We start from the raw sequence: 25,507 nt of genomic DNA, 5'->3' as shown, positions 1-25,507 counted from the left end.
GAGTGTAATTTGGGCTATACACTAAGCACTACAATATTCTCTTCTTAGTAACTAATATATTACATAAGCATCACAGTGATTTTAAATTAAGATAATGAGCACTGCATCTTTGTCCTGCGAAATTAACTGAAATAATTAGTGCAAATTTTTGTCAAGAATAGGTGGTTTTCAAGAGCCAGTGGATGAATTGGGGCTCATGTGTGCTATGCAAGGGAGTAAAATTGAGTGAACACCTCATTCGAACTTAGTGGCTCCAGCTTTTCGTAACTGTTAAGCAGCGAAATAATGAAATGGCTGTATTGCATTTGAAAGCTAAGTTAGTGGTTCTGCTCTTGTCAAACCTCCATCTATACCTGGTGGGACTCCTGGATGTCTGGTGGGATTTTACTCACTGGTACTGACATAGTCCGAGGGAATCATTATTGGGATGTCTGCTTTGTAAGATCTAAGTGTTACAGCAGTCTTTTAATTTTCTGTTAGATAAAAATGTCCATGGTATGAGAACTAGGTGTTTCCATAGTTCATTCATGCTTGGTATATATCAAAACAAGTGGGATGCAATTTATGCTTCAAATATGTAAGATGTGCGTTGTGAAGATGGAATTGGGGAAAAAAAATCTCTAATTTTGTGAGGTTTTTTTAATATGGTGCTTGTAAGGTTCCACTGTTTTTTCATGGTTGTCTTAGCATCACACCTTTTAAATGCTGTTTGTCTGTATGGTTTTCTTCATGCACAAAAGAAATGTAAACAGGTGATTTGAATTGCTGAACTACTTGTGTTTTATTAATGTTTAATAGTGTCTCTGCTCAGGTGGATAGAAAAGGGAGCGTTGGCTGGCTGCTGCTGTCCGTAAGGAGCTTTGGTTGGCTGCAGCCTGGCTGCTGCTTGTGAGGTCTGGAGGTACAATGGCACTTTCTTTAAAAGTGAAAGGATCTGAAGCACTGCAGAAGAAAATTGTATAGTGAGGAGCAGATAAGGAGAGAAAAAATTTATGTGCAAAGCCTGTAACATTAGAATTACAACCTTAATGTAGCAGATGTACGATTAGTAAAGTTTAGTAAGTTACGCAGCGGAAGAAAAGATAGGCATGATCTTTGAAAGGGGAAAATCAAGTCTGTGTATTACAGGATAAAAGCTGGAGTTCTCTATATTTGCATATGTTCACAAAAGTTGAGTGGGCAGGGAGATCTGACCCTCCAACTCCTGCACTTAGATTTGTGATGCAGTGCAGTTGTGGGAAGAAACAATGTCATTCTCCATTCTCATCCCACTAAGAGTGGGAATCGCTGTTGAGGAGGGAAAGTATTCCTGAACTTGGATGACATTTAGTAAATAATAAGGAAGGGACAATGAAAGGACAAATGTAAAGTGACTGAATTTAACTCAATGTTTTTAAGTAATGCAAAGTTTTATACCAGACTTGCTAAAAAAACCCAAACTTTAAATCAGTGGCATATCTTTTCCCATCCTTTTGTGTCTTGTTGTAGACTTTTTTTTTTTTTTTTAAATTTTAATATCTTACCTTCTAATATCTGGTCATTTACTTTAATTTTTAGGGCTCAGCTCCAGAGATTGATCCTACTGACAGTTCGAACTTTGGATGGGAAACTAAAATCAAGGCATGGATGGATCGTTATGAAGAAGCAAATAATAACCAATACAGTGAAGGTGTCCAGAGGGAGGCACAAAAAATAGCTCTCAGATTAGGCAATGGAAATGACAAAAAAGAAGTCAGCACCAGCAATCTGCTTTTCAAACCTCCAGTAGAGGTAATGAGCTGTGCCTTGTTGTGTTACTGCATGCTGTTTGTGCCATGATATTAGATGCCTTAAAAAAAACCCAAACAACCAAAAAACCCCAAACCAAACCAAAAAAACCCCAAACAAAAATAAACACAGGAGGGGAAAAAAAACCAAACCAAAACAAACTACAACAAAAAAGGGATTTCACATTCAGTTTCTGTTCCTTGTCTTACCAGACCTAAGCATCAGCATTTTAACATAATTTTCAGAATTTGTAACTGATTTTTATACATTCTGTACCACCCTGGTTGTGTTTACACTTGCATATCATTTATCCTAAACAGTAGCTAAGGTGTTAGTCTCAGCCTGAACATTGGATTGTCCTTAGACTGTCTTTTGACACACAGTCAGCTTTAGTCAACTTTGCTGCTGTTTCTTGCTGAGGGATATCTCGAGTGGTTAGAGTAGAATCAATCATTGAAGCTGAATTTGGTTTTTTTCCCCCTACTGTGTGTATCAAGATGTTCATTGTCTACATTTTTCTTAAGGTGTGGTAGGTGTTCTGGATGTTCATGGATGGTGTTTCTGATACTGACTTTTTTTTAAACCTTGTGATCCTGTAATTTCTAGTTTATGAAGAAATTGTGCTATGTCTTTTTCTAGCCTTACTTATCAGGAATTTATCAGTTACTTACAGGCTTAAAATCAGAGCCATGTAAAAGACTTAGCATTTTATAGCAGAAATCTTGAGGAGTAGTTACTGTAGCAGATTAATGGAAGCATCTTTGCTTCTTTTTCTCAAAGACCATCATGGCATATGGGACACCCTCCTTAGAGGAATATCCCTACTTACAGAGCCTTTTGCCTACATAGAGGCTACTTCCTTTTTGATTGGTGATGACAGTTATGAGAGGTGTGAGTTCACTAATTGCCAGGGTATGTATTGGTTTTTAATTAAAGCCATCCTTCCATCTAAAGATATGAAAATGAATTTGGAAACTCTCTCAGGATTCTATTTTTTTAATTATGTTTTTTCCCTGTTCTGTTTTTCCTTGAATGGTTTGTGAATGTCATTTTATGTCTGCATGTTTTGTTTTCTTCAAAGGAATTGAAGCCTTTTGAAAGTGTTGTGCAAAACAGTGCAGCAATTCATCCTAGTCATGGTGAAAGTTAAGTGCAGTAAAGGCTATAGTACTTGAATTGTGAGAACATGAATATGTTGGTTTTCAGCCATGTCCTGGAGAACTAGGGCTGAAGCATTCCTTGTGTCTAAATTGATTAGTAGCAGCATTGGTAGGGGAGCAGGACAGCTTGGTCAGTTCAGTCTGGAGGTTTAACTACAAAAAGGAGGGCCTTTTTAGTTCATACAAAATTGTTTAGTAGCTGTGAAAGTATAATCTGCTGTTAATAATAATGGAAAAATGGTAGGAAGTGAAAATTCATAAATGAATCTATGTCTTTACAGAGTTATGTGCAAAAAAACAAGAAAATTTTAAAGGCTGCCAAAGACTTGCCTCCTGATGCACTTATTATTGAATACAGAGGAAAGTTCATGCTGAGAGAACAATTTGAAGCTAATGGATATTTCTTTAAAAGGTTTGTTAATTCCTAATGTTTTAGTAAAGTAAGTGTTAAAATGCTGTTTGCCAAACAGTTGCTTCAAGTACAAATGGGTCTTAGTTACCAGCAGTGTATTTTACTTTGTCTGTATTTTACTTTGTCTGATTAAAAGTAATGACAACTGGAATCTTTTCTGCCCCTTTCTCTTCTGGATATCCTGTTGTTTAGGAGCTAGTTTTCTCTTTTTTGTTCTTCCCTGATTACAGGATTCCTGCATGCTCAGTTGGGTAGTTGTGCACCTTAAACTAGGAAATAGACAGGTTCTACCATCCTAAAATAATTCATATGGTAATGATAAAGGCTGTATCTTTTGTGAGAGAAATGGATTTTAAGTCCATCAGGCTGAGAATGAAATTGGACACAGGTCAGCTTGGGGCCGTTTTACTGCTAGAGTTCTCTAGTTGGTTAATTGACTGTGCTGTGTGTGACTGCTTCCTTCTTCCTGTGAATTGTTTTCAAGGTTGCCACTAACTGCATGAGCACACCTACTTGGGAATTTGAAAAAGGCCTGTTGGAGGAGATAAAACACACAGCTTTTGCTCAGTAAAGATGGAAGGGTTCCTTGGCATTTGGAATAGCAGAACTTGAAGCATGGCTTCACAAAGTATTTTGGAGGCCCCTTTCCTTCAGGAGGGTTGGTGCTAGTGATGCTGCAGTTGTTAGGCAGATGTAGAGGTCTTACTTTTTCTTAAATGATTCTACATGGCATATAAATACCTGAGTTTCATTTTGGGGCCTGTCATAAGAAAAGTTTAAATTTGAAAAACTTGGTATTTTCCATGTCTAGTGCTTGCTCTGTTAGTGTTCTCCCTTTAGATCCTATGCAGATGATACAGGGCTGTACCTCCATCTTGAGGTATTCTGAGAATACATTTGGGGAATGTACCAGTTAAAATCATGAAGCTTAAACATATCATTCTTAGATTGACCTCCAAGTTTGGTATAGTGTGCCAAGCATCATGTTACAAAGCTGACTAATAAGAACAAGCACTATTTAGCATCATAAAAATTACGAAATTCATGGTTTTCTTGCGTGTTTTTCAGGCCATACCCATTTGTTTTGTTCTACTCCAAATTCCATGGGCTAGAAATGTGTGTTGATGCAAGGACTTTTGGAAATGAAGCTCGATTCATCAGGCGTTCGTGTATGCCAAATGCGGAGGTGAGCGCATTTAGAAAGTTAAACTAGCTTTTATTTACTTAAAAATCTCCTTTTCCTTGAGGTTCCTGATAATTTGAGCAATCCCTACAATTTTTATACAAGTACTTGAAAGTAATTCATGGTAGTATAATAACATTCTCTTGACTACAGGTGAGGCATGTAATTGAAGATGGAACAATTCATCTTTATATTTACTCCATCCATAACATTCCAAAGGGAGCAGAGATTACTATAGCATTTGATTTTGATTATGGAAATTGGTAAGTATTTGAGAATGCTGTTCTAAAATACATCAAATGCTCATTAAGTTACTTTGCAATTCAGAATGGCTTTGGTTTTGTATCGTTTGCTTTCTTGCATGCTTTAGTAACAAAAGGCTCCTTAGGCACTGTATTTACAATGAACAGTGTCTGCGTGGGTACAGCTGTGTATTTTTATTACTGCGTTTCTGTGGCCTGCTCTTAAGCCAGCTTGGGTGCAGTGCTGTGCAGACATGCCTTTGCTACTTGACCTGAGCTATGTATGACCACAGAGTAGGTGTGGTAATCAGCATGGGTTCAGACTCCCTCGAGATAGATACCCTGTACTGTTAAGAGTTGTAGACATACTCCTTCTAGAAGTACATCGTAGTTGTGTTTAGTACCTGTAGCTGACAGCGTGTTTCAGTTGAATGTGTTTGAGTAACATTTCCTGTGTATCCAAGGGGAGCTTAAAATTGTGCAGAGTGACTCTGAGTTTGGTGTGCTCATGCTGTAAATTGTGTCTGCCATCTTTGCATATGACTTTGATGCATCTGTTTATTTTGTGTGGGTTATACTTCCACCTAGGATTATACTCAGATTTTAGATGTCTTTTGTCTTTCAATTAAAATACTAACCTTGAGTTCAAAAGAATTCTGTGTAGCAAAGCTAAAGAAGCCAAAACTTGTTTTAACCAATAGATAAGGTTTTTGAGTTACGGTAGTGTTGTATATTATGGTGAAAACTTGAGTCACCTGCGTTTTAAGGTGGTTGGTTTGCATTATAGCAGATGCTAAATGTGAAATATCAGTGATTTAGTATTGGAGGGTGTCATTGCTGTACAACCTAATCAAATATGCCTTCTTGCATTTAATTACTTGCAGTAAGTACAAAGTGGATTGTGCTTGCCTCAAAGAAAACCCTGAGTGTCCAGTTCTCAGACGTTCTGAGCCTACAGAAAACATCAATACTGGATATGAAACTAGAAGGAAAAAGGGAAAGAAAGAGAAAGATGTTTCAAGAGAAAAGGAGACTCAAAATCAGAACATCACATTGGATTGTGAAGGAGCAGCCACCAAAATGAAAATTGCAGATAATAAACAGAGGAAGCTCTCTCCCCTCAGGCTGTCCATTTCTAATAATCAGGTACTGACACAAGGATACTCAGAAATAAGAACTTTTAAATACAGATACTCTCTTTTTATAGCTACTAAGGAATTTTAACAAGTCACTGAAAAGCAATGTGGACATTTATCAAAAATCAGAATGATGGATAAGCTGTTTAGAATTTTATGTATTATTTTCAGTTTTCCTTTATATTTGGTTGTAATTAAAAGTGTATTGGTTTGGTATACCGGTTTTAAGTATATTTTTTTTCCTCTGAATGTCTTTGTGACTCTCTGATGTGAAGGCCTCCTGTCATGGTTTCAGGAGCTCCCAGTCTGTCCTGAAGTGCCTTTTGGTTAATTGTGTTACTCAGTAGTATTTTAAACATAGCAGTAAGTAGCCCTGTTATTAAAACAGAACTCCAGCCCAGAATACTGAGTGTTGACTGCAGCTCCATTTTTAATAGAGCTCTGCAGCTCCATGTTTAACTCAGTTGGGAGGAAGAAAGTGTGTTTTGAAGCTAAATGTGTAGGTAGAATGATAAAGCTACCTGGTAATGTACTGTGATAGTAAATTTTAAATTAGTCTTTTTTTGAATGTGTCAATTTGAAAGAGCTCTTGGGAAGGGTCCATGACATAAATTACTGATTTTGCAGAGCACCTATTAAAGATAACTATTTAACATGATTAGATTGTTACCTTAGTAACTGCCTATATTTCTTCATTTTGGGGGTGGTGGTGATGGGTTTTTTTTGTTTGTTTTTTTTGGGTTTTTTTGTTTTAATATGATGGTTTTTGATGATGATTTAGGGGCTGAGAAAAGGGAGTTATTCTGGGAGGGAGCAATTCCTAGTTGTTTTAACGTCATTTAGGACTGAAGGAAATAAGATAAAAATGAGCATGTTGACACCCAGTTTCCCTAAGATGATAAATTGTTCTGGAGTGTTAGTAGCTAAATAGCTTAAAAATGCTTGGAAGTCCAGAAGGCATGCACATGCCTTGCAAATTATCACCTCCAGAGAGGTAGTATTTAAACTTTCCCATCTTAAGTGATACTTGCTTTGTGTTTTGTGTCATGTGTCCAAGAAGTGATAACTGGTATATGGAACCTTCTCCCGATCTTCTAATGTAATATACAGTGCTTATATAGAACAGGAAAACTTCTATTGTTTTTCGAAACTAAAGAGTAGGAATTGTGGGAAGAATAAAGCTGTTAAAAGTACATTTACATTTTCCCATACACTTTCTTTACAGTAGCATCATATATATCATCCCAGGAAAAAAGCTACTAATTGACTGGTTTCTATGTTTAGATATACATTTTAAGACAAACTATAAATCTTTGTCTAGTCTTTTATGTAAAAGTGAAATTAAATATAGGACTAGTGAACACTTAATTCATCTCAAAGTTATGCTTTCATGCTTGGTTTTTCTTTCAAAACAGGAAACCATTGTTAGTTAGATAACTTTTGTGTTTCCATATGATATGGCACTGTCATTAGATTATATAGTGAGTGTTTAAATGGAAAGTGTGACTTCAGTTGAATACACTTCTGAGCTGAGAAAAAAAAAAACTTCTGTGTAATGGTTAACATCTACTTTGGCATTCATTCTATTTTACTAAAACTAATACTATTTTTATGGGTGTATGACATAAAGCTCCTAATTATTTAACTGATTATTAAGTGGTTAGAGCAGTGGGCGTTGTTAGTGTCCAAAAGTTTCTTTTGGTTTTTTTGAAGTTTTAATTCTGATACTTCTCTTTGCTTGGTGGGATGGGGGAGCGGAGATGGAACACTTTCATCCTGTTTTTTTGGTTTGGTTACTTTTGATGTAGCAATCTGAGGATTCTTAGCTCTGTGTAGCTTTTAGTTCACTCTAGTTTGTGAGAGTAGAACTTCTGTAAAACAGTCATTTCTATCTTCCAGGAGCCAGATTTTATTGATGATCTAGAAGAAAAAACTCCCATTAGCAATGAAGTAGAAATGGAATCAGAGGAGCAGATTGCAGAAAGGAAAAGGAAGATGGTAAGTTGGGAAGCAAGTAGTTGCCTAAAAGGCATCACTAAGGCTTAGTGACATCTGCTCTTCCCATGCTAATTGCTGCTTTTTTGTGGGCTTGTAGAATCTGAGCATGTGCAAAGTCAGATCCTTACATGAACTTATCCTTAAAAAGCAAGGTTTGCTATTTGAGGACACATCATCTGGGTTCATTACTGCTTTCTGACAAAAATCTGCTTTTATCTTCAATTGTATATAATCTGTTTCGTGTCTTTAGATGATTTCTGCAATGTTTTTTTTAGATCTAATTATTTGTTCTTTATTATTGCTTGTTATTTGTAATGGTCATTTTTATAAATAGCATTGGGAATCTAGATTTTTGCCTATTTTATTTGAATTCCCAACTTAAGTCAACAGTCTCAGAAATCCTAATTTTCAGATTTGGTTAGAACAGTGCTAATAAAAGTACCATCTTAAAATACGCTTTTTTTTGTTAAGTATTCAAAAATTTTACCAAGTTCTTAAATCCAAAATAGGATTCTCTTGTTTGTCAGGCTGGTATGGATGCAAGCCTTTCTTCAGAAGTCTAGTATTTGCAGTGATTGTAACATGTCAGTTTAATCTGAGGTTCTGCTGGACTCCATCTTCATGTCAAACATACATTGAACATGTTTTGAAGTACTTAAAAAATAGAGAAATTACATATTTATATATATGAAAGATTATTACTAAAACTGATCATGATTATTGTTAAATCCATCAGACAAGAGAAGAACGGAAAATGGAAGCTATCCTGCAAGCTTTTGCCAGACTGGAAAAAAGAGAAAAAAGAAGAGAACAGGCTTTGGAAAGAATCAGCACAGCAAAAACAGAGGTTAAATCAGAATGCAAGGAAGCACAGATTCTCAATGATGCTGAATTTATTCAGGTAGTTACCTGGAGCTTTATTTTAAAGCTAGCTTTTAACATCACATATTTTGTCAATTTGGATGGTGAGCTGCATGTTAAGATGTAAGAATTTTTTTTTCTTCTGAACTCAAGTATATGTGACCAAAATCTATGTGGTTCTTTGACATTGTATTTTATTAGCTCCTGAATTTTTTTCCAAATAAGATACATTTAGAATTCTTTAATGAAGAATTTCAGTTTACATGAGTTTATGCAAACATACACACACCAGCTGTGTAATTCAGTCTGTCTTTGAAGTTCAGGATAGAAGCATTTATTGATGCTGAATTTAGTCACAGGTGACTTTCCTTAGGCACCCTCTGTAACCAGGGGAGAACAATTAGTTTCTTCAGTGGGTTTTTCAGGAACATACAATACTATAATCTTTCTGTTATTTTAAAGGAAATGAGTTAGTAAAGTGTATTTTTTTTTCTGAGTTCCATCAGATGATACTTAATGTTTTATAAACAGTTTTTAACTCTGTTGTTAATGGATGCTTCTTAGTTTACAAATACTTACATAATGATTCTCAGTCCAGGTGGTTTCCCTGAGCAGTTTGTGTCAGCATTCTTTTAAGTACCTTCTGTGACAAAGCTAAACACCTAGTAAACTATAAATTGCAAAAAGAATATTGGACTGAAAGACATCATCATATAAGCAGTTGATTTCTAGCTTATGGATGAATGAATGTCAGTTCTTACACAAATCTGTCATGATCTGACTGGTGATGGTTTTGTGTGAATACTCTGCTGATGATACAGCACGTGCTTGGGAGGAAACTACAGGAAATCCTGTCATCCTTCAAGAAGGAGAGAAGTATTGTAGTTCTGACAACAAAAATGAGATTGAGGCTTTTTGGACCTGTAAAAGAAGAGGGAACTGACTTTTTTTTTCCCCCTAAGAAAGATAGGTAGTTCTTAAATGTGTGTGGGATCTGTGTACTAGACGTCTGTCTTGTCCCAGGAGCCGGCAAAAGAAGAAACTGCCACCAAACCCACCCCAGCCAAAGTTAATAGAGCTAAACAGAGAAAAAGCTTCTCCCGGAGTAGAACTCACATTGGACAGCAGCGCAGGCGACACAGGACTGTCAGCATGTGTTCAGATATCCAGCCCTCCTCTCCTGATGTGGAAGTCACTTCACAGCATAACGAAACTGAGAATGCTGCACTGGTAGCTGAGCCTGAAACAGAAACTGTTGTTACAGAAATGGTTACTGAAACAGAAGCTCCAGCACTTAGTAAATGCCCTACTAAGTATCCTAAAACAAAGAAGGTAAGTCTCTTGAGGAATGGGGAAAACAAGATGCACCTTAACAGAGTTTTAAAAAAATTATAGGCTGCTTCATCAGTATCCAACTGCATGTATGTTTTCTTTAAAATGTTCGCTCATTTCTTGAAAAAAAATCACTCACTGGTAATAGATTCAAATACATGTAATGAATGTCCTTTGGTGGAAGTTAGTTTGGATTTAAGACACTTCCAGAATACATCGTCCAGAGCAGTTTTGGAACAAAATATTTTCTAAATTGATTGAAATAATATACATAACCAAAACATAACTAAAGCTGTTAATTTAAAGAAAAACCCAAGGAAATAAAAGTTGCCTTTCTTTCCTTTGTTCATTGTGTGCTTCAGATAGCAAACAATATCTCTAAGGAAATCACTAACTTCTAGTACTTCTCAGAATGTCTGTTCTGAAGTGAATTGATAGAAACACCCCAAATGTATATGTGCATGTTTGGGGGAAAGATTCTTTACTCTTCAGTGATTCATTTTTTAATTTTTTTCCATTGGACTGCATTGCGAGAAACTTGTAAGAAACAGCACAATATTAAAAGACACTCAAAAACCTTAAATCTGCAAGTGCAATTAAAGCAGTACAGCTCTCTGCTTTAAAATTCACAGAATGCATTAAAAAGTATTTGTAGTGTGATGTACAAGAAGTCCTGAAAATTTCCATCAGTGGAGGAAAAGGGGGAGGAAGTCATAGGTTGAAACTCCTTGTCAATAGAAAAATAACAATTTCAAGATGGTTTTTTGTCTTAAACCCCCAAACATAACTTACCTTTTTTTTTCCAAAAGGTACCTGAGTCATTCTGTAACACTGCTTACTGCATCACTGTTAAATTCTTGTGAGAGGGAACGCTAGAATCTTTCTTTCTTTCTTGCCTGTTGCATAGCAGAAAAGAAGGAAGGCATCCTTAATACTATGAAACAGAAAAAAAGTGCAGTAAAATTCAGGTTTCCGGTATCTGTGAAATGCCTCTGCATTGCACCCAGTGTACCCTAAGTGCAGAGAAGGTCTTGCTTTAAAAATTAATTAAATAAAAATGGGTTTCTAAAAGACAACTCAAAATTAAATATATTATGATAATTTGTGTTAAAGCCTTAATATCATATTAATACTTTTTAATGTTGCATGTCCTTAACTCTGAGTCATTGTAAAATCTAGGAGGTTAGTTTATCTATTAATAGAAACAAAAATCCACTGGCATATTTTTTAAAAACACTGAACTAGCTAGGAAAGAATACCCTTTTTGGACCAGTGTCTTCATATTAAATTACACCACATTTACTATTACAGTTAAAGAGTGTTCAAGGCAGCTATGTGATGTGTTGACTGAGGCACAGTCTTGACAGTATGGAAATCTGATGTGGTGTTTCTTTAACTTTGTTCTGTTAATGTTACACTATTTCCCCTCAGCCTCACTGTTCAGGTGCAAGTTTAAATTTTGGTTTGGAATTCTGTTACTAAATTGACATCGTAAATACAGTTGATCTGAGAACTTGTAATGTTCAGTCAGAATTGAATGCAGAAGTAAATGTAGTTTACAACAAAAAAAAAAAATTACACTACCCCCCCCCCAACTGGCGTGTAAGCAAATCTGTACTGATTTCTTCTGCTGTCCCCATGATTTCTCTAAAACTGACCTCATTTTTGCCAGGTATGTTTAAACTTGGAGGCTGGAAACAAACTGTTTCTGGTTTGTGTAATAGTTGACTAGGTGAATAATTGAACTAAACACTTTTTAAAAGCCACTGATAAACACACTCATAAAACACTATGTTTTTTCTCTCTCTCTGTTTAGCACTTGGTTAGTGAATGGTTAAGTGAAAAGAGTGATAAAGCAGGGAAGCCTGTGGACAGTCTGCCAGAAAGGCCTCTACGCATAACCACCGACCCTGAAGTTCTAGCTACTCAGCTGAATTCTTTACCCGGACTCACTTACAGTCCACACGTATATTCAACTCCAAAGCACTATATCCGTTTTACTTCTCCATTCCTTTCAGAAAAGAGGAGGAAAAAAGAACCTGTGGAAAACATTACTGGCTCTTGTAAGAAGGTAATGCTTCCCTTCATTATGGTATTCTATCCCGTATTAATTAAAAAGAAGTTTTTCTTTACTAGCATAAATTCAGGCAGAAAAAAGGCTGGTTGGCAAACCAGTCGTATTGCACATTTTGAAATGTTCGTCATTAAAGTTTTAAGTCACTAATTTGAACTTGTTGTATTACAGCGTTGGTTGAAGCAGGCTTTGGAAGAAGAAAATTCAACAATGATTGATAGATTTAATTCACCATCACAAGAGAGATCTAGAAGTCCAGCCATCAATGGTGAACATAAAAGTCCTTTATTACTGAATGACAGCTGTTCCTTAACAGGTGTGAAGCTTTTATAAATACACTACATAAGAGCTGTATCAGAGTAGCTGATTGTGGAGCACTGTTTTTTAAAGTGATCAGTTGATGAAAATTCCAGGGGCGTTCGCATGTTTTCCTGGTACTTTCATTGAAAGAAATGCTTAGTTTCATAGTGGTTGGGAGTTTTTCCCCTCTTTAATGTATATTAGTTAAGAAACCACTGTATTTCCTAGCATTTACAGTCAACAAAAGACTAATGGTTTTGGTATTAGTGTTAAGAGGTCAGGTTATAAATTAAATTTTCTATGCTTTCTGTATACTTAGAATCCCTTTAAAACTCAGTAGGCCAATGTAGCACCAGGGGAAAAGCTGTGTAATCTTGTAGGCATAATAGAAAATCAAAGTGTACTAAAACCAACACCCTTCCACAAGCATATATAGGGCCTATCAGGTGATTCCTGTTTACAGTCCTGAATTTTGAATTTCCATCTTTTAGCTGAACAGTCTTAAAAATGCATAGAAGCTGACTTTACCTTTTCTGGAGACACAGACAGTTCTTCCCAGCATCCTAGCACACAGAATTCAGTTACTGACGTATCTGTAGGCTGTTAAGAGTTTATTTTTCAGGAAGTCTGTAGGCTGTTAAAAGTTCATCTCTCAGGAAGCCTGCCCTTCAGAGACTTTCTTTTAATCTTAGAATTCTTTAATTTGGAATTACAATTTCATTACATAAAGCACTTAAACAACTGTTAGTGATTATTATATTTAGAAATCTTCTAACTTTTTTCTAATTTTAACACACAGATCTAACCACACCACTAAAAAAACGAAGACTGTATCAGCTGTTGGAGTCTGCATTCTCAGAAACCTCTACACCTACTCCTTCTCCCTATGCCACACCAACCCATGCTGACATCACTGCCTCTGAACCATCGTTGTTTGCTACTCCTCCAAGGGTAAAATCAGAAGATGAAGCTTGTCGAAATGGTTACAAACCCATATATTCACCAGTTACTCCTGTAACTCCATGTATACATGGAAATACCATGCACTTTGAGGTGAGATTTACAATGAATTGTTGTAGAGCGTTCGGAGAAAATGTTCAGACATTGCAGTGTAAATCAGTATTTGTACTCCTGCTACAAAATGTTGGGGGGGTGGTCTTTCTGGAGGCTAAAAAATAAATTGACTTGCAATTTTTTCTTATTTATTTAGAATATTTCCTCACCTGACAGTTCCCCAGAAATAAAAAGGAGAGCTTACAGTCAAGAGGTAAGGAAACTTGCAAAACCTGCAAATGGTATCTTGATTTCACCTGTATGACTGCTCTGTTCTTAGCAAATGCTTTTCACCAGCCATTGCAAGTTTCTGAGAATTTAAAGGGTAACTTCCCCATTAGTTTTATTTGCTTACTGCTTTATATTTCCACTTCACCTATTATATTCTCCATTTTAAACTGGTTTCTCTTTGTATCACTTAAAAATTTTGATTTGGATAAGGATCAACTCCTGTAATGGAAAGGAGTAACTACTGCAATTTATAGACAGGAACAGAAAAAGAACACTTTGCTTTCCAGGCTGCAGTTAGATTCAGATTAGCATTTCTCCTTGTTACCAGTTTTGTTGATCCCAGTTACGCTCGGAGTGAGAGAGCAGAACAGAAAGTTAGTAAATCTGCATAGGTGGTGGATTAGTTGAAGAGCAAGTGCTGTTGGAATATGCCTGGGTACTCCTAGCCTGCAAGGATGCATGTGTCCTGCTGTGGGGCTTCATCAAGTGTCTTTCAGAAGTGTCTTGGAAAAACTTCTCCTTCCTTCTCCCTCTTCGAAATGGGTGTTCTGACACTGAGGAGGATTGATTTTATATTGAAGCAGGTGCTTTGTAGCTTCCCGGCCTGGGACTTGCACCTTTTGAAGCTCCTCCCCTTCCTCTGCCAGTCATAAATAAAACCTGGCACTTAGTGTTTATTTTACTTGGATTAATGTACATTTTATTAAAATGCTTTAACCTAATACATGGGAATAGTAGAACTAAGTGTCTGGCTGTAGAATTGTTTCTTAAAAACAGATAAATTCATGGTACTGGAAGGCCTTCAATCCCACTTAAAGGCACATGTGAATGTCAAATAGTTGCCATTTTGATGGAGCGTGAAAAAATAGTTACATGCTTTTTCTTCATGCAGGGTTATGACAGAACATCGATTCTAGCACTGAATTCTTTCAGAAATTCCAACCTGACAGAAATGGGCCTGCAAGAAATAAAGACTATTGGATATTCTAGTCCAAGGAATAGGACTGATGTCACACGGCAGTGCACTGGAGAAATGGAATCTGTGTCAGACCTCCAGCTGGGACTCGAAGTAGTTGAGCAAAGTGCACTGCATAAAAACCTGGAAGCCCCCACACATGATAGGACTGATTCAAACAGCCAATTAGAAACTGCTCATTGTGGACGGGGCACAATTTATTCGTCATGGGTAAAAAGTCCTGACAGGACAGGTGTAAATTTCTCAATGAATTCTAATTTGAGGGACTTGACCCCTTCACATCAGTTGGAGGTAGGAGGTGGATTCAGAATAAGCGAGTCAAAGTGCCTGATTCAAGACGATGCAAGAGGCATGTTCATGGAAGCATCTGTTTTTTGTACTTCAGAAGATGGAATTGCACCTGGCTTTGGAAGGACTGTCAATAATGACAATTTGATGGATGGAAATTGCACACCCCAGAACCCTCCACAAAAGAAAAAGGTTATAACTTTAAGAACCATTTGGTCTGCCTTCCATTGTCTGCTAATGTTACTTCTATAACAGAAAGAATCCCAATGTAATAAAAACCAACTGGTGGCTCATACTTAAGTGTAGTAGACATTCAGGTGAAATGATGAAGGGCAAAGAGAAAAGCTGCATAAAACCATCAGTAAATGTATTTTTCCAGCGTAAAAGATACAAATTCTATTTCATATGAGTCTTAAATGAATTGCCCAATAAATAACTGCTTTTCAGGTTTGAAAATGGTTCCTTATGCCACCCAGTGTTACAGTATTCTGTTACACAGAATATATACTAGCATCATAGAGATCATACACTGTGAGCATCTGTTATGAATTACTGCAAGAAATTGCACCAACAGATTTATGCTACTCAGACTTTAAAGTTAGAACTGCACAGACATCCTTAGTTCCAAGAGGTATTTTTCTTGGCTTAATTTGTTTGGGTTTTTTAAAATATTGTTTGAAAAATAAGTACAATCTAAATTTTCTACTGTCATGAAACAGTTCATGTAGGTAAGTGAAGTAGTCATGAGCAACTCAAACCAGGATTGGAAATTACTTTGCATAACTCATAGACTGCATTTTACTGTCAGGTTGACTCCCTTTGCAGAAAGGATGACAAACATGAAAGGCAGTAATTTCCAGTGTACCAGCTTGCCTGTTTTGTCTCACCACAGACTCTAGTAATCTTTCTTGTTTGAAAGGTGTGATTTATTTTCTTTATGGAAGTAGGGATTAGGAGGGTGGGGTTGTTTCCTGCGTGTGTACATGCATGCAGTGGGGTTTGGGTATTTTTGGTCCCACTGCAGCCCCTTGCATATGCCTGCTCCTCTGGGGGCATCCTGCTGGGGAGCAGTGAGGAGTGTACCTTCAGCAGTTTGCCATCAGAACTGGAGTTTTGTTTACTTGCTTCAAGCTGAGACATAAATGGAGCAACGTTGCAGGATCTCTGTTCTTACCTGGTGACAGCCCTGAGAGTTTGATAGATCTCGTGTGTGTTACTGCAGCCCTTCTGTTTTGGGAAACCCAAAGAAAACCCATAAGCTAAAATTTCTGTAACTTGACATTATTCTTTTCCTGAAGGCTAAATTAGTCTTCACAAATCCCAGCAGCACTTAGTGCTTCAGTAACCCTCCCCACCTCTCTTGCTGGCAAGGATTCTTCCAGGTTTTTGCTGCTGAGAGCTTACGCTACACTAATACTCAAATAAAAAAAGGGCTGGCTGCCCCCTGATGCCCCCCAATCACAGGATTCCTGTCTAGAAGTCTGTTTGAAGAAACAAGCAGAGAAAATTGTACCCTTGAAAGAAGGGGTTTTAGAGTTTCTGAGGACACACAAAAATTTGAAACATTTGACAGTATAAAAAAAGAGGTGGTGGGCTGGATCCCACCTAAGGTAAAAGGTGAGAATTCAGGAATTTTGTAGGAGACTAATAAGAGCCTTTTCCCTAAGGTCACCTAAGACAGCAATATCCTTAGGTAGGTCTTTGCAGGATGTTTTTGCATATTTCTGCATTTCAGTGGACACTTGGCTCCTGTTTTCTCTTACTATTGCACAAGTCCTTTATCAATACAGTCCTGTACATTGTGGCCACACTACATAGGTTTCTTAACATTTTAAGCTTTCTTTAAATCAGTATTCTGTAGGAGATCCCTGTCACATGACATGGAAATACTACAAAATTGTTTGAAAGCAAGATCAGTTCTTAACCTGAACATTTTTTTGCAAAATCAGATATTTTTCAGTTTCTGCCCTGACATATGGATGGGTCTCTAATAGGTCTGTTTGAAAGCAAACAAACAAAACCCCTTGGGCCTGCAAACAGAGCAGCTGCCTTGGTTTTTCTCTCTGTGTGTAGAAATGGATGTCCAATTTTGTTGAGGACTAAGCCAGATAAAGATTTAATTTTTTTTTCATTATTGCACTTCAGTTTGTTGGTTTGTATGCTGTATGGTTCAGAGCAGGATGTTGGTAACTAGAAGAAAATTTATAGACATTAAATTTTTATTCAGTAGTTACTGAATAAAGTAGGTCTGAAGGTCAGTATTTCAGTTTTGTACTTCAAATCCTGAAGATTCATAGTGGAAACACTTGAACATGTATTTTTTTTTCACTGGAAGCAATTTACTAACCATTTAAACTGGTTTCTGTTCTATGGAGTGTCGGTGTAGTGAGTCTACATACATAATACATGAAATAGGAACAATGTGTCATTATTTTTGGTGATAATAATTAGCTTAAAAATGTGTTCTTAATCAGTCTCTCTTAAAATGCAGTAAAGACACAAATTCAGAGTAAACTCTGGGAAAAGTAAGTCCCAAATTCTGTATGTTAAGAAAAGGTATGAAGAGCTTAGCGAATCCTTTGATATGTGTAGCAGAAGGGTACTGGGTTCTCATGCAAGAGAGTAAGTCTTGAGAGCAGAATGTGACATCTCTTGAAATTAGCTTTACTAGATCAGTATAATCTTAAAATTCTGCAGTTACAGGAAAAACTGTAGGGTCCCTTGTAACTACAGCCAACAAAATGACTTCAGCAGTGGACCTTGTGCTGACCTGTGTCATCCCCTTCTTCCCTGAGGCAGAACACATACCTTCTCTTGGCAGAAGCATTTTTTTTACTATCATCTTTACAGTTGGTAGTAGCTCAGTAATCTGTAAATTCACTGCAGATGTGGTGAAATATCTTCAATTAATCTCTGCCCTTTTTTTAGAACCACTTATGTGGTATGTCTTACTGAAATATAGTACGTTTAATAGAAACTGTGAGAAAGAAAATGGGTAAAACTTCCTTTCTAATGTTTTTTTCATGGGGTTTTTTTCCCTTTAGGTGTCCTTGTTAGAATACCGTAAGAGGCAACGTGAAGCTCGAAAAAGTGGCTCAAAGACAGACAACTTCCCCCTGGTTACTGTATCTCCTCATGCTGCTGGTGGAGGAAATACAAGTAGTAACAGTGGTGCTAATGATGGGTACAACAATAGTGGTGAAAATGGGGAGCAAACTGATAACACTGCAAGCCTGCCTTTACCACTGCCAACTACTATTTATAATGCAGCTCCAGAAGACACTGGCAACAACTGTGCAATTAAGGAATCTTCCTCCAGTGAGAAGAGTGAACCAGAAGTTCAGTGGTAAGCCACAAAACTATAGGACTAAAGTTCAGAAGAATTTATTTATGTAAATTAAGTTTTTGGTATTTGAAATCTAGTTTTCATTAAGGTTGCTGTTGCAGATTACTGACTGGAAGCCCTTCTTTCATCTTAGTAAAGAGTTGTCTTACCTTTTCCTCAGAAATACAGCAGATACCTCATAATGATTAAAATACATGAATGATTACCCATAAGATACTTGCTAAATTATTTTAATCCTGCTTTTTTATTTTCTAAGAGCAAAATAGGTATTGGTTTGAGCATTTATGTCCTTGTATTTCCACTGTGTTGTCTGTGGGCTGAAGAGAATTTTTCATGTTAAATCCAAAGCTTTTCCAAAAGTATTGTAGGGCATAGGGTGGAACAGGAAAATAATCTGTATTGATAAGCAAAGGTTTCTGGGAGACCTTCGAAGGTCTGTTTTTCAGTCACGTGGCTGGAATGTGTGTGGGATGTTTGCTGTTGCTTAATTGCCCAGGTGCGGGGTTGAATGCAGCCTGGCCAGTGGCTCGCACTCAGGTGGGAGCATGTGGTGACACTCGCAGCATCGTTCTTGATTGCTCAGTGGTTCCCTTGTTTGCAGACCCGACTATATGGGCAGAGTGTGCAATGCCAGATACTCCAAACAACCCAAGATCCTGAGGAGAGGTGGAGTAGGGATAGGGAGGAGATAGAGCAACTTCAGTCTGTGTAAAACATTGCACAAATTTTCCACTGAGTTTTTGGTAGCTTTAAAACAGATGATCAACTGTGGTGACCCTGTCTCCTAAATGTTATTAGTGCAAAATAAACCTGCAGATATTTTTCATGCTGTAGTGAAGGCCTAAGTGTGGTGGGGAAGAACCATGGGCTTAGAAGTTGAACATCCTTCTGTTCAGATGCTCTAGCTATTCCAGAATAGAAGGATTTTGTAAAGCCAGCTGAAGGGAGAACATAAGTGCAGTCTTCAGTGTTCCACTGAAAAGTGGCTGTTAAGTTCACTTTGCAGAAGCTACTGCACTAAATTGTAAGCAAAGACTGTGGAAACAGGCTAAACAGGGAAGAATTTACTACTAAGATTTTGCAGTAACCCTGCAGAGCAGCACCAAAACTTACTCCAGTGCAGCAGTATTGTGGAGTGATGGCGTATGTCCTTGCCAGAAAGGAAAATAGTTTTGTGGAGTGCTGTCCCTTACAATGTTCTTGATCGGGTTGTGATTGAGAGATGTAATCAATTAAAAGAGGGAAGGTAGGACTGTCACTGCATGCCCACTAATCCGGCAAGTTAAGTGTAGAAGCTTAAACAGAGAGAGATTTGTAGTGGTACACAATTTACAGCTATGCATCTTCTATTAAAGAGCAGATTCTTAACAACCAACAAACAAGACAACTCTTTCCAATTCTGGAAGAAGACAGTTTTCTACAAATGGAGACTACGAACCAGTAACTGTGACCTTTATTTTTTTACTTTTCAGTTGTTCAGAGAAGGAAAAACCCACAGATCTACAGATACTTCCTTAATAAGAGGAAATGCCAATTTTCATAATATAACAAGGTTGCAGGAAATCACTGTATTCGAAGTGGGAGAAAATAGATACAAACCACTTAAGTAATAATGTTCCTTACGCACAACCAGTTCTTTGGTTGTTATGAGCAGCCAATGCTGTAAACTTTCTCTGACTCGGTATTTGCATATACATTGTCCTAAATTTGGTCCCTGGGAGTACATCCTCTTACATTTAAAATGTGTTTCTCTTGCAGGACTGCATCAACCTCTGTGGAACAAGTGAGAGAACGAAGTTATCAGAGAGCTTTACTTCTCAGTGATCATAGGAAAGACAAGGACAGTGGTGAGTTGATTTATTGTTGAAGATACATAAATCTAACCAGTTTCCCCATGGTAATCGTAATCATTCTAATACTGTGTTTGGGTCTGCTTCATCTGTAGGGGGAGAATCACCTTGTAGGCCATGCTCACCGTCTCATGTTCAGTCTCCATCTCATTCAAATCTCATTTCCCAGTTGCAGCTTAAGGTCCCTTCTTTCACTGAAATTACTGAAGGTCAGTAAGCAGATGACCTTGTATGACACTTGACATATTCAGTAGTCTCTAACAACAGCTTTAATAGCTCTTTTAAACTCAAATATAATGTGCTTACTGATCTCTGCAAAAGATTTGATTTTCCCACTTTGACATGTATCTCTATTTCTGTAGAACCTGATTCTGAAAACCCAGAGCCAACTTCTGAATGTCCGTCCCCAGATACTTCACAAAGGACTTGTAAGAGTCCATCAAAAGCAAGCAAGGTAATGCAAGGTGTTTGCACAATAAGCGTAGGAATAGTTTCATCCGTCTCTTGATTTATCTTTAAAAATGTTAATTGTAGGATTTACTACTTAGGTGACAATACACACATGTTCATCTGTCTGTGCAGTAATTTCACATAGGTAAACATTTGCAAGAATATTTGTCCATATACACTAAAAAGTGGGTTTATATGCTGTGCTTTCAGTAGCTGTGTGTGTTTATGGATGATCTTACACTCTCTAGACAGAGAAGAGATTGTATCATTGGATTCAGTATCAGTGCTGGTCTAAGGGGTGAGTGCTGAAGAACTGGCACTCAGAACCAACAGCAGTGATGTGATTTACCCTTAACAGGAGGTTGGTTGCTCTTGCTGTGCCAGGGTTTGGCACTGTTTGGCAGTCAGGGCTCTGATAATATGGAGAAGGATTTTGACTAGTTGCCATATTAAATGAAGTAATTCAGGTTGTCTCATTTAGTCTGTTTGCTTGAACTACTCCAGCTTTAAAATGTTAAATCACTGTTTATTTCTGTAAATGATCTTCTCTGGAATTACTTTTTCAGATTCAGAAATCTAAAACTTTTAACAAAGAATGGATTCAGGCTTTGACCTAATGGATCATATTTCTGTTCCAACTTTAAAACACACTTCAGTAGTCTTTGACTTGGAAGAATTATTGATATATATACTTGCTAAAAATAGTGCCCTCTTAAGCTTACTCTTTCTGTTACTGATGTTTTTCTCACATCAAATAGACATCCTGTGCCTCAGCACTTTCTTTCAGAATCTAGGAGGAGAGTGTTCTGAGATGTTTTTTTCTGTTTATTGCAGGCATGGTTGAATATTTTGAACGTTTAGCACTGACTGCCTTTCTTTTCATTCCAGCCCTCTTCACCGAGTCCTGTAGTCTCAGCACAGTCACTTGGGAAAACACCCACAAAACCAGATTCGCACTGGGAAACTGCAGCTAATGCACCTGAGACTGAATGTGCGAATCATCCAAAATCCGAGCTGCAACAAAAACAGCTGACAAACAATGTCCAAGCACTTTCAAAAAATCATCCATCTCAGTCACATCTGCGCAGCTCTGCTGAGCAACTTTCACATTCACAGAAGTTGCCTTCCGCACCTTTGAAGCTGCATTGCCCCCCTTCGCCTCATGTAGAAAATCCCCCCAAGTCTTCTACCCCTCACGCACCTGTGCAGCACGGTTACCTTTCACCAAAGCCTCACTCACAGCAGTTGGGATCTCCATACAGACCTCATCATCCACAGTCACCTCAAGTTGGAACGCCCCAGAGGGAAACACACAGAAACTTCTACCCGGCAGCACCGACCCTTCAGCCCAGTAATCAGGCGCAGGCCAGTGGCCCCCTCTTCACTCAGACAACATCAGGACAATCTTCAGCTTCCTACAGCCAGTTTAACCAACAAAATTTGAACAGCAACGCGCCACCTCCACCACCCCCTCCACCCCCTTCTTCTACTTACTATCAAAGCCAGCAGCCCTCTGGAAACTTTCAGAGCTACAGCCAGCTGAAGGGCAACATACCCCAACAGACTGTGTTTTCATCTGGACCAAATCAAGCACTTCCTGGCACTGCAGGTCAGCAAACAGTGCCGGGACACCACGTAGCTGCAGGGCATTTTTTGCCCTCTCAGAACCCCAGTATTCATCATCAGGCATCGGCATCTGCTGCTCCTCCTCCTCCTCCTCCACCACCTGCTCCAGGACCCCACCTTGTCCAGCAGCAAAGTACTCATCAGCAGCACTCTGTAGCACATGTTGTCGGTCCAGTTCATGCCATGGCAGTGGCTCCTGGATCACACATTCATTCTCAAGCTGCTGGTCACCATTTGCCACCACCACCTCCACCACCAGGTCCTCTCCCCCACCACCAACCTCCCCATCCTTCAACAGGACACCAAGGTTTGCAAGCACAACACCAGCATGTTGTAAACTCAGCACCGCCTCCCCCGCCGCCCCCTCCCTCCAATGTTATCGGCTCGGGGCACCACCCTGCATCAGCACAAGGGTTACACCATCCATCCCATCAAGGACCCCCCCATTTCCCTTCCAGTGCTCACACAAGCGTCTCTTCCTATTCCTCACAAGCCCCACATCACACAGCATTAGGACCTGGACCTCAACATCAGCCTGCTGGCACAGGACCTCATTGCCCACTCCCTGGTCAGGGTCCTCACATCCAACCTCAAGGACCAAACAGTATTGCAACACCTACTGCTTCCGGGTTCTGCCCTCACCCCGGCTCCGTGACCCTTCCCCACGGAGTGCAAGGGCAGCAGCAGGCCTCGCCCGTGCCGGGACAGATCCCCATTCACAGAGCACAGGTGCCACCCACCTTTCAGAACAATTACCATGGGTCAGGGTGGCATTAAAACAGATCCCTTTAGTTATAAACATTTTTAAAATGTTCTGTAATATAAACCGTGTATATTTAATATGTACCTATTCAAGGTACTTTTTAAAGCTTGTACATGATACTTTGTATAAAAGCAAACACCAGTGCTCTTCCATTGTATCCTTTCCATTTTTTGCTTTTTAAAATTCCTGAAAATGTGCTGTTAAGCCAGTATTAGGTATTTCTTTTTATTTTCTAAGTGGACATTCCAGCTGTTTTTTCTGGCAGTAGGTTTGATGCTGCATAATGTTTAAAATTTTATTGTTGCAGTTAAATTCATTTAGTGAAAGTTTTCTATATTACTTTTATACAAATGTAATTAAATAAGTACACAGGCTAAGTGATGGCACTAACATTTTTTTTTCCCATTTTCTGTCAACAGTTTTTGTGTGCATAGAGATAGGAAACAATGCAATACAGATTTTTATAGTTTTGGTGTGGACATGGCTTTTTGTTTCATCCGTTATTTGCAGAAATTGTAATTTAATGTATAGACTGTTTCTAATGTCTCAGACAAGTGCTGTAAATACTGTATTTCTTTCGCTTGTAAAGTTGCTTAAAGCTTCTTTCATTTGATATAGTATTGTATATAATAAGTCTTTTGCAAAAAAAAGTGTGATCTTTGTGATAGTAGTACAGTATATGATCTTTAATTTTTTTTTAATATACTGTCACATTGCAGCACTGGTTGGGCATTTTAATTCATGTTAATAAATCACAGTTACGTCAGTTTTACCTACTTGTCCTGAAAGGGTCCTGTATCAGCAGGAAAGTGGCCTTAGGTCTCTGATCTCCCCTGCTCCCTGTGAGGCTTCACTTCCCTGTAGTCTCCAGCTCTGGCTTCACTTCTGTAGCCCAGAGAGATGTGGAACAAGCTCAAGGAGGGGATTCTTTCCCCTGCTCAGTTTAGGGTCTTGGGTCAGTTTACTCCGCATGTAATCAGGAGCACTGATGGGGTATTTTGATGCTAGAGGTGTTCTGACCTTGGTTACAGAGCAGGGAAGTACCTGCCTGCTGCACTACCTTCCTGTTTCCCTTTTCTCGTGCTTCCTCAAGCCCTCCACTTGGGGTGTAGGGGGGAAGCTGAGTGGGTGGTGCTGTAATGGGGTACAGAATGTTACAAACTCTGTAGCAGTTTGGGGTTTTGGTAAGGGAAGTGATTTTATTCCTGTTGCTGAAGGCGGCAGCTAAGCTGGTGCCGTTGTGCTCATCAGTGCAGTTACTCTGTCATGGGTGAGGGTGTCCTTCCATCACAGCAGTAACTGCTCAGTTCTGCTCACACAGCAGGAAGGTGCTCAATGGCTCCACCTCAGACCAGAAAGGAGAACCCCAGGGTGAGAGGAAAGCTGAAACAGAATAGGAGGGGAAGTGGCTGCTCCTACCCCCTGAAAGTAAGTGGCAATTCTTTTAAACATGTAGGAAAAAAAAAGGGGGGGCAGGCAGCTTTAAATTCTGATTTGCTTATAACTACTGAAAAATCTTGCTAGTTGAAATCATCCACCAGAAATGCTTTCCTGAATAGCTACTGGCTCTGCAGAACACACACTGTGGAGTTCACATTTTACACTAGCATCTGTAGTGTAGGACAGGATTAGGCTAGCAAAAACAGCAGAAAAACCCAACCCACCCTCTGTGTAGTTGCTCAGACACTGATTTTGAAAATATGTGCATCATCCTGTATAGCTCAGCACTCAGATCCGGTTTTCTGCCCCTCTTCCATAGCTCCAGGAAGTGACAACATCATTTCAAATACAAGAGAACATAAAATACCAACTGTGACTGGCAAGGTCTTAGTACAGTACAGGGAGCTGCTGCACTGGGGAGCAGAACAGGACGAGGCCTGGGCAGGGCTCCCCAGTGCTGCTGCAGCACCAAGGCCAGGCAGGGGGCAGAGCTGTGCCAGCCCAGTGCTCGCTCACCTGCCTTGGGCTGGCCCTGGCACTTCTTCCAGTGCCAGCATTTTCTGTGTATTCAAGAACGCCTTTGTAACTGGTTGCAGCAACCAGGCACTACAGGGCTAGGCTGGGTGTGAAGCTGAACATAATTTTTACCTCCAGTGTGAGTCCATTGTGGCACCATCCTTCTGAGCAGCGTTGTCCTTGCAGCCACTAAAAGCAGTTCCAGGGATGAGGACGAAGGCACACGGTCCTGAAACCCAACTGCAGTCAGGGCCTCAGCACTGGACGAGTTTCCCCGGACCAGAGTGTGTCGCACTGCGGTGCCTTGGCAGTTCTCTGGAAGAGTGGCTGCCCCAGCCCTCGGCATGGGACAATCGTTCCCTTGTTTACAGGACTTGTTACAGAACAGCTGGTGGAAAGACGCTTTTTTTTGGTCACATTTCACCCAGCAAACCACGCCCACCCAGCCCCTCCTGCCACAGGACCCGTGGGTTTGCTCTGACTGACACCAGGTGATGTGTTTC

General features: G+C 38.9%; 1 protein-coding gene across 3 annotated transcripts in view; it reads left to right on the top strand.

The window, feature by feature from the left end:
* KMT2E (lysine methyltransferase 2E (inactive)) overlaps nt 1–23,820 on the top strand; it is a 59,211-nt gene extending 35,391 nt beyond the window's left edge. For 2 of the 3 annotated variants that reach the window (XM_048302411.1, XM_048302410.1), the window contains 18 exons: nt 1,558–1,770; nt 3,209–3,339; nt 4,408–4,525; nt 4,676–4,785; nt 5,649–5,910; nt 7,800–7,898; nt 8,635–8,799; nt 9,783–10,091; nt 11,908–12,162; nt 12,337–12,481; nt 13,265–13,518; nt 13,676–13,732; nt 14,642–15,205; nt 18,058–18,359; nt 20,118–20,206; nt 20,305–20,418; nt 20,572–20,663; nt 21,548–23,820. In XM_048302411.1, coding sequence (XP_048158368.1) covers nt 1,558–1,770; nt 3,209–3,339; nt 4,408–4,525; nt 4,676–4,785; nt 5,649–5,910; nt 7,800–7,898; nt 8,635–8,799; nt 9,783–10,091; nt 11,908–12,162; nt 12,337–12,481; nt 13,265–13,518; nt 13,676–13,732; nt 14,642–15,205; nt 18,058–18,359; nt 20,118–20,206; nt 20,305–20,418; nt 20,572–20,663; nt 21,548–23,062 — 4,794 coding nt within the window. In that variant the 3' untranslated portion in view covers nt 23,063–23,820. The remainder of the gene's footprint in view (nt 1–1,557; nt 1,771–3,208; nt 3,340–4,407; nt 4,526–4,675; nt 4,786–5,648; nt 5,911–7,799; nt 7,899–8,634; nt 8,800–9,782; nt 10,092–11,907; nt 12,163–12,336; nt 12,482–13,264; nt 13,519–13,675; nt 13,733–14,641; nt 15,206–18,057; nt 18,360–20,117; nt 20,207–20,304; nt 20,419–20,571; nt 20,664–21,547) is intronic. The other variant, XM_048302412.1, reaches the window with a different exon arrangement.
* Nucleotides 23,821–25,507: the final 1,687 nt, after the last annotated feature.

Source organism: Corvus hawaiiensis, chromosome 4 (assembly GCF_020740725.1).
Source record: "Corvus hawaiiensis isolate bCorHaw1 chromosome 4, bCorHaw1.pri.cur, whole genome shotgun sequence".
In the NCBI taxonomy this organism is placed as follows: Eukaryota; Metazoa; Chordata; class Aves; order Passeriformes; family Corvidae; genus Corvus; species Corvus hawaiiensis.
The sequence above is the reverse complement of the archived record's forward strand: the minus strand, read 5'-3'. Positions and strand labels throughout refer to the sequence as shown.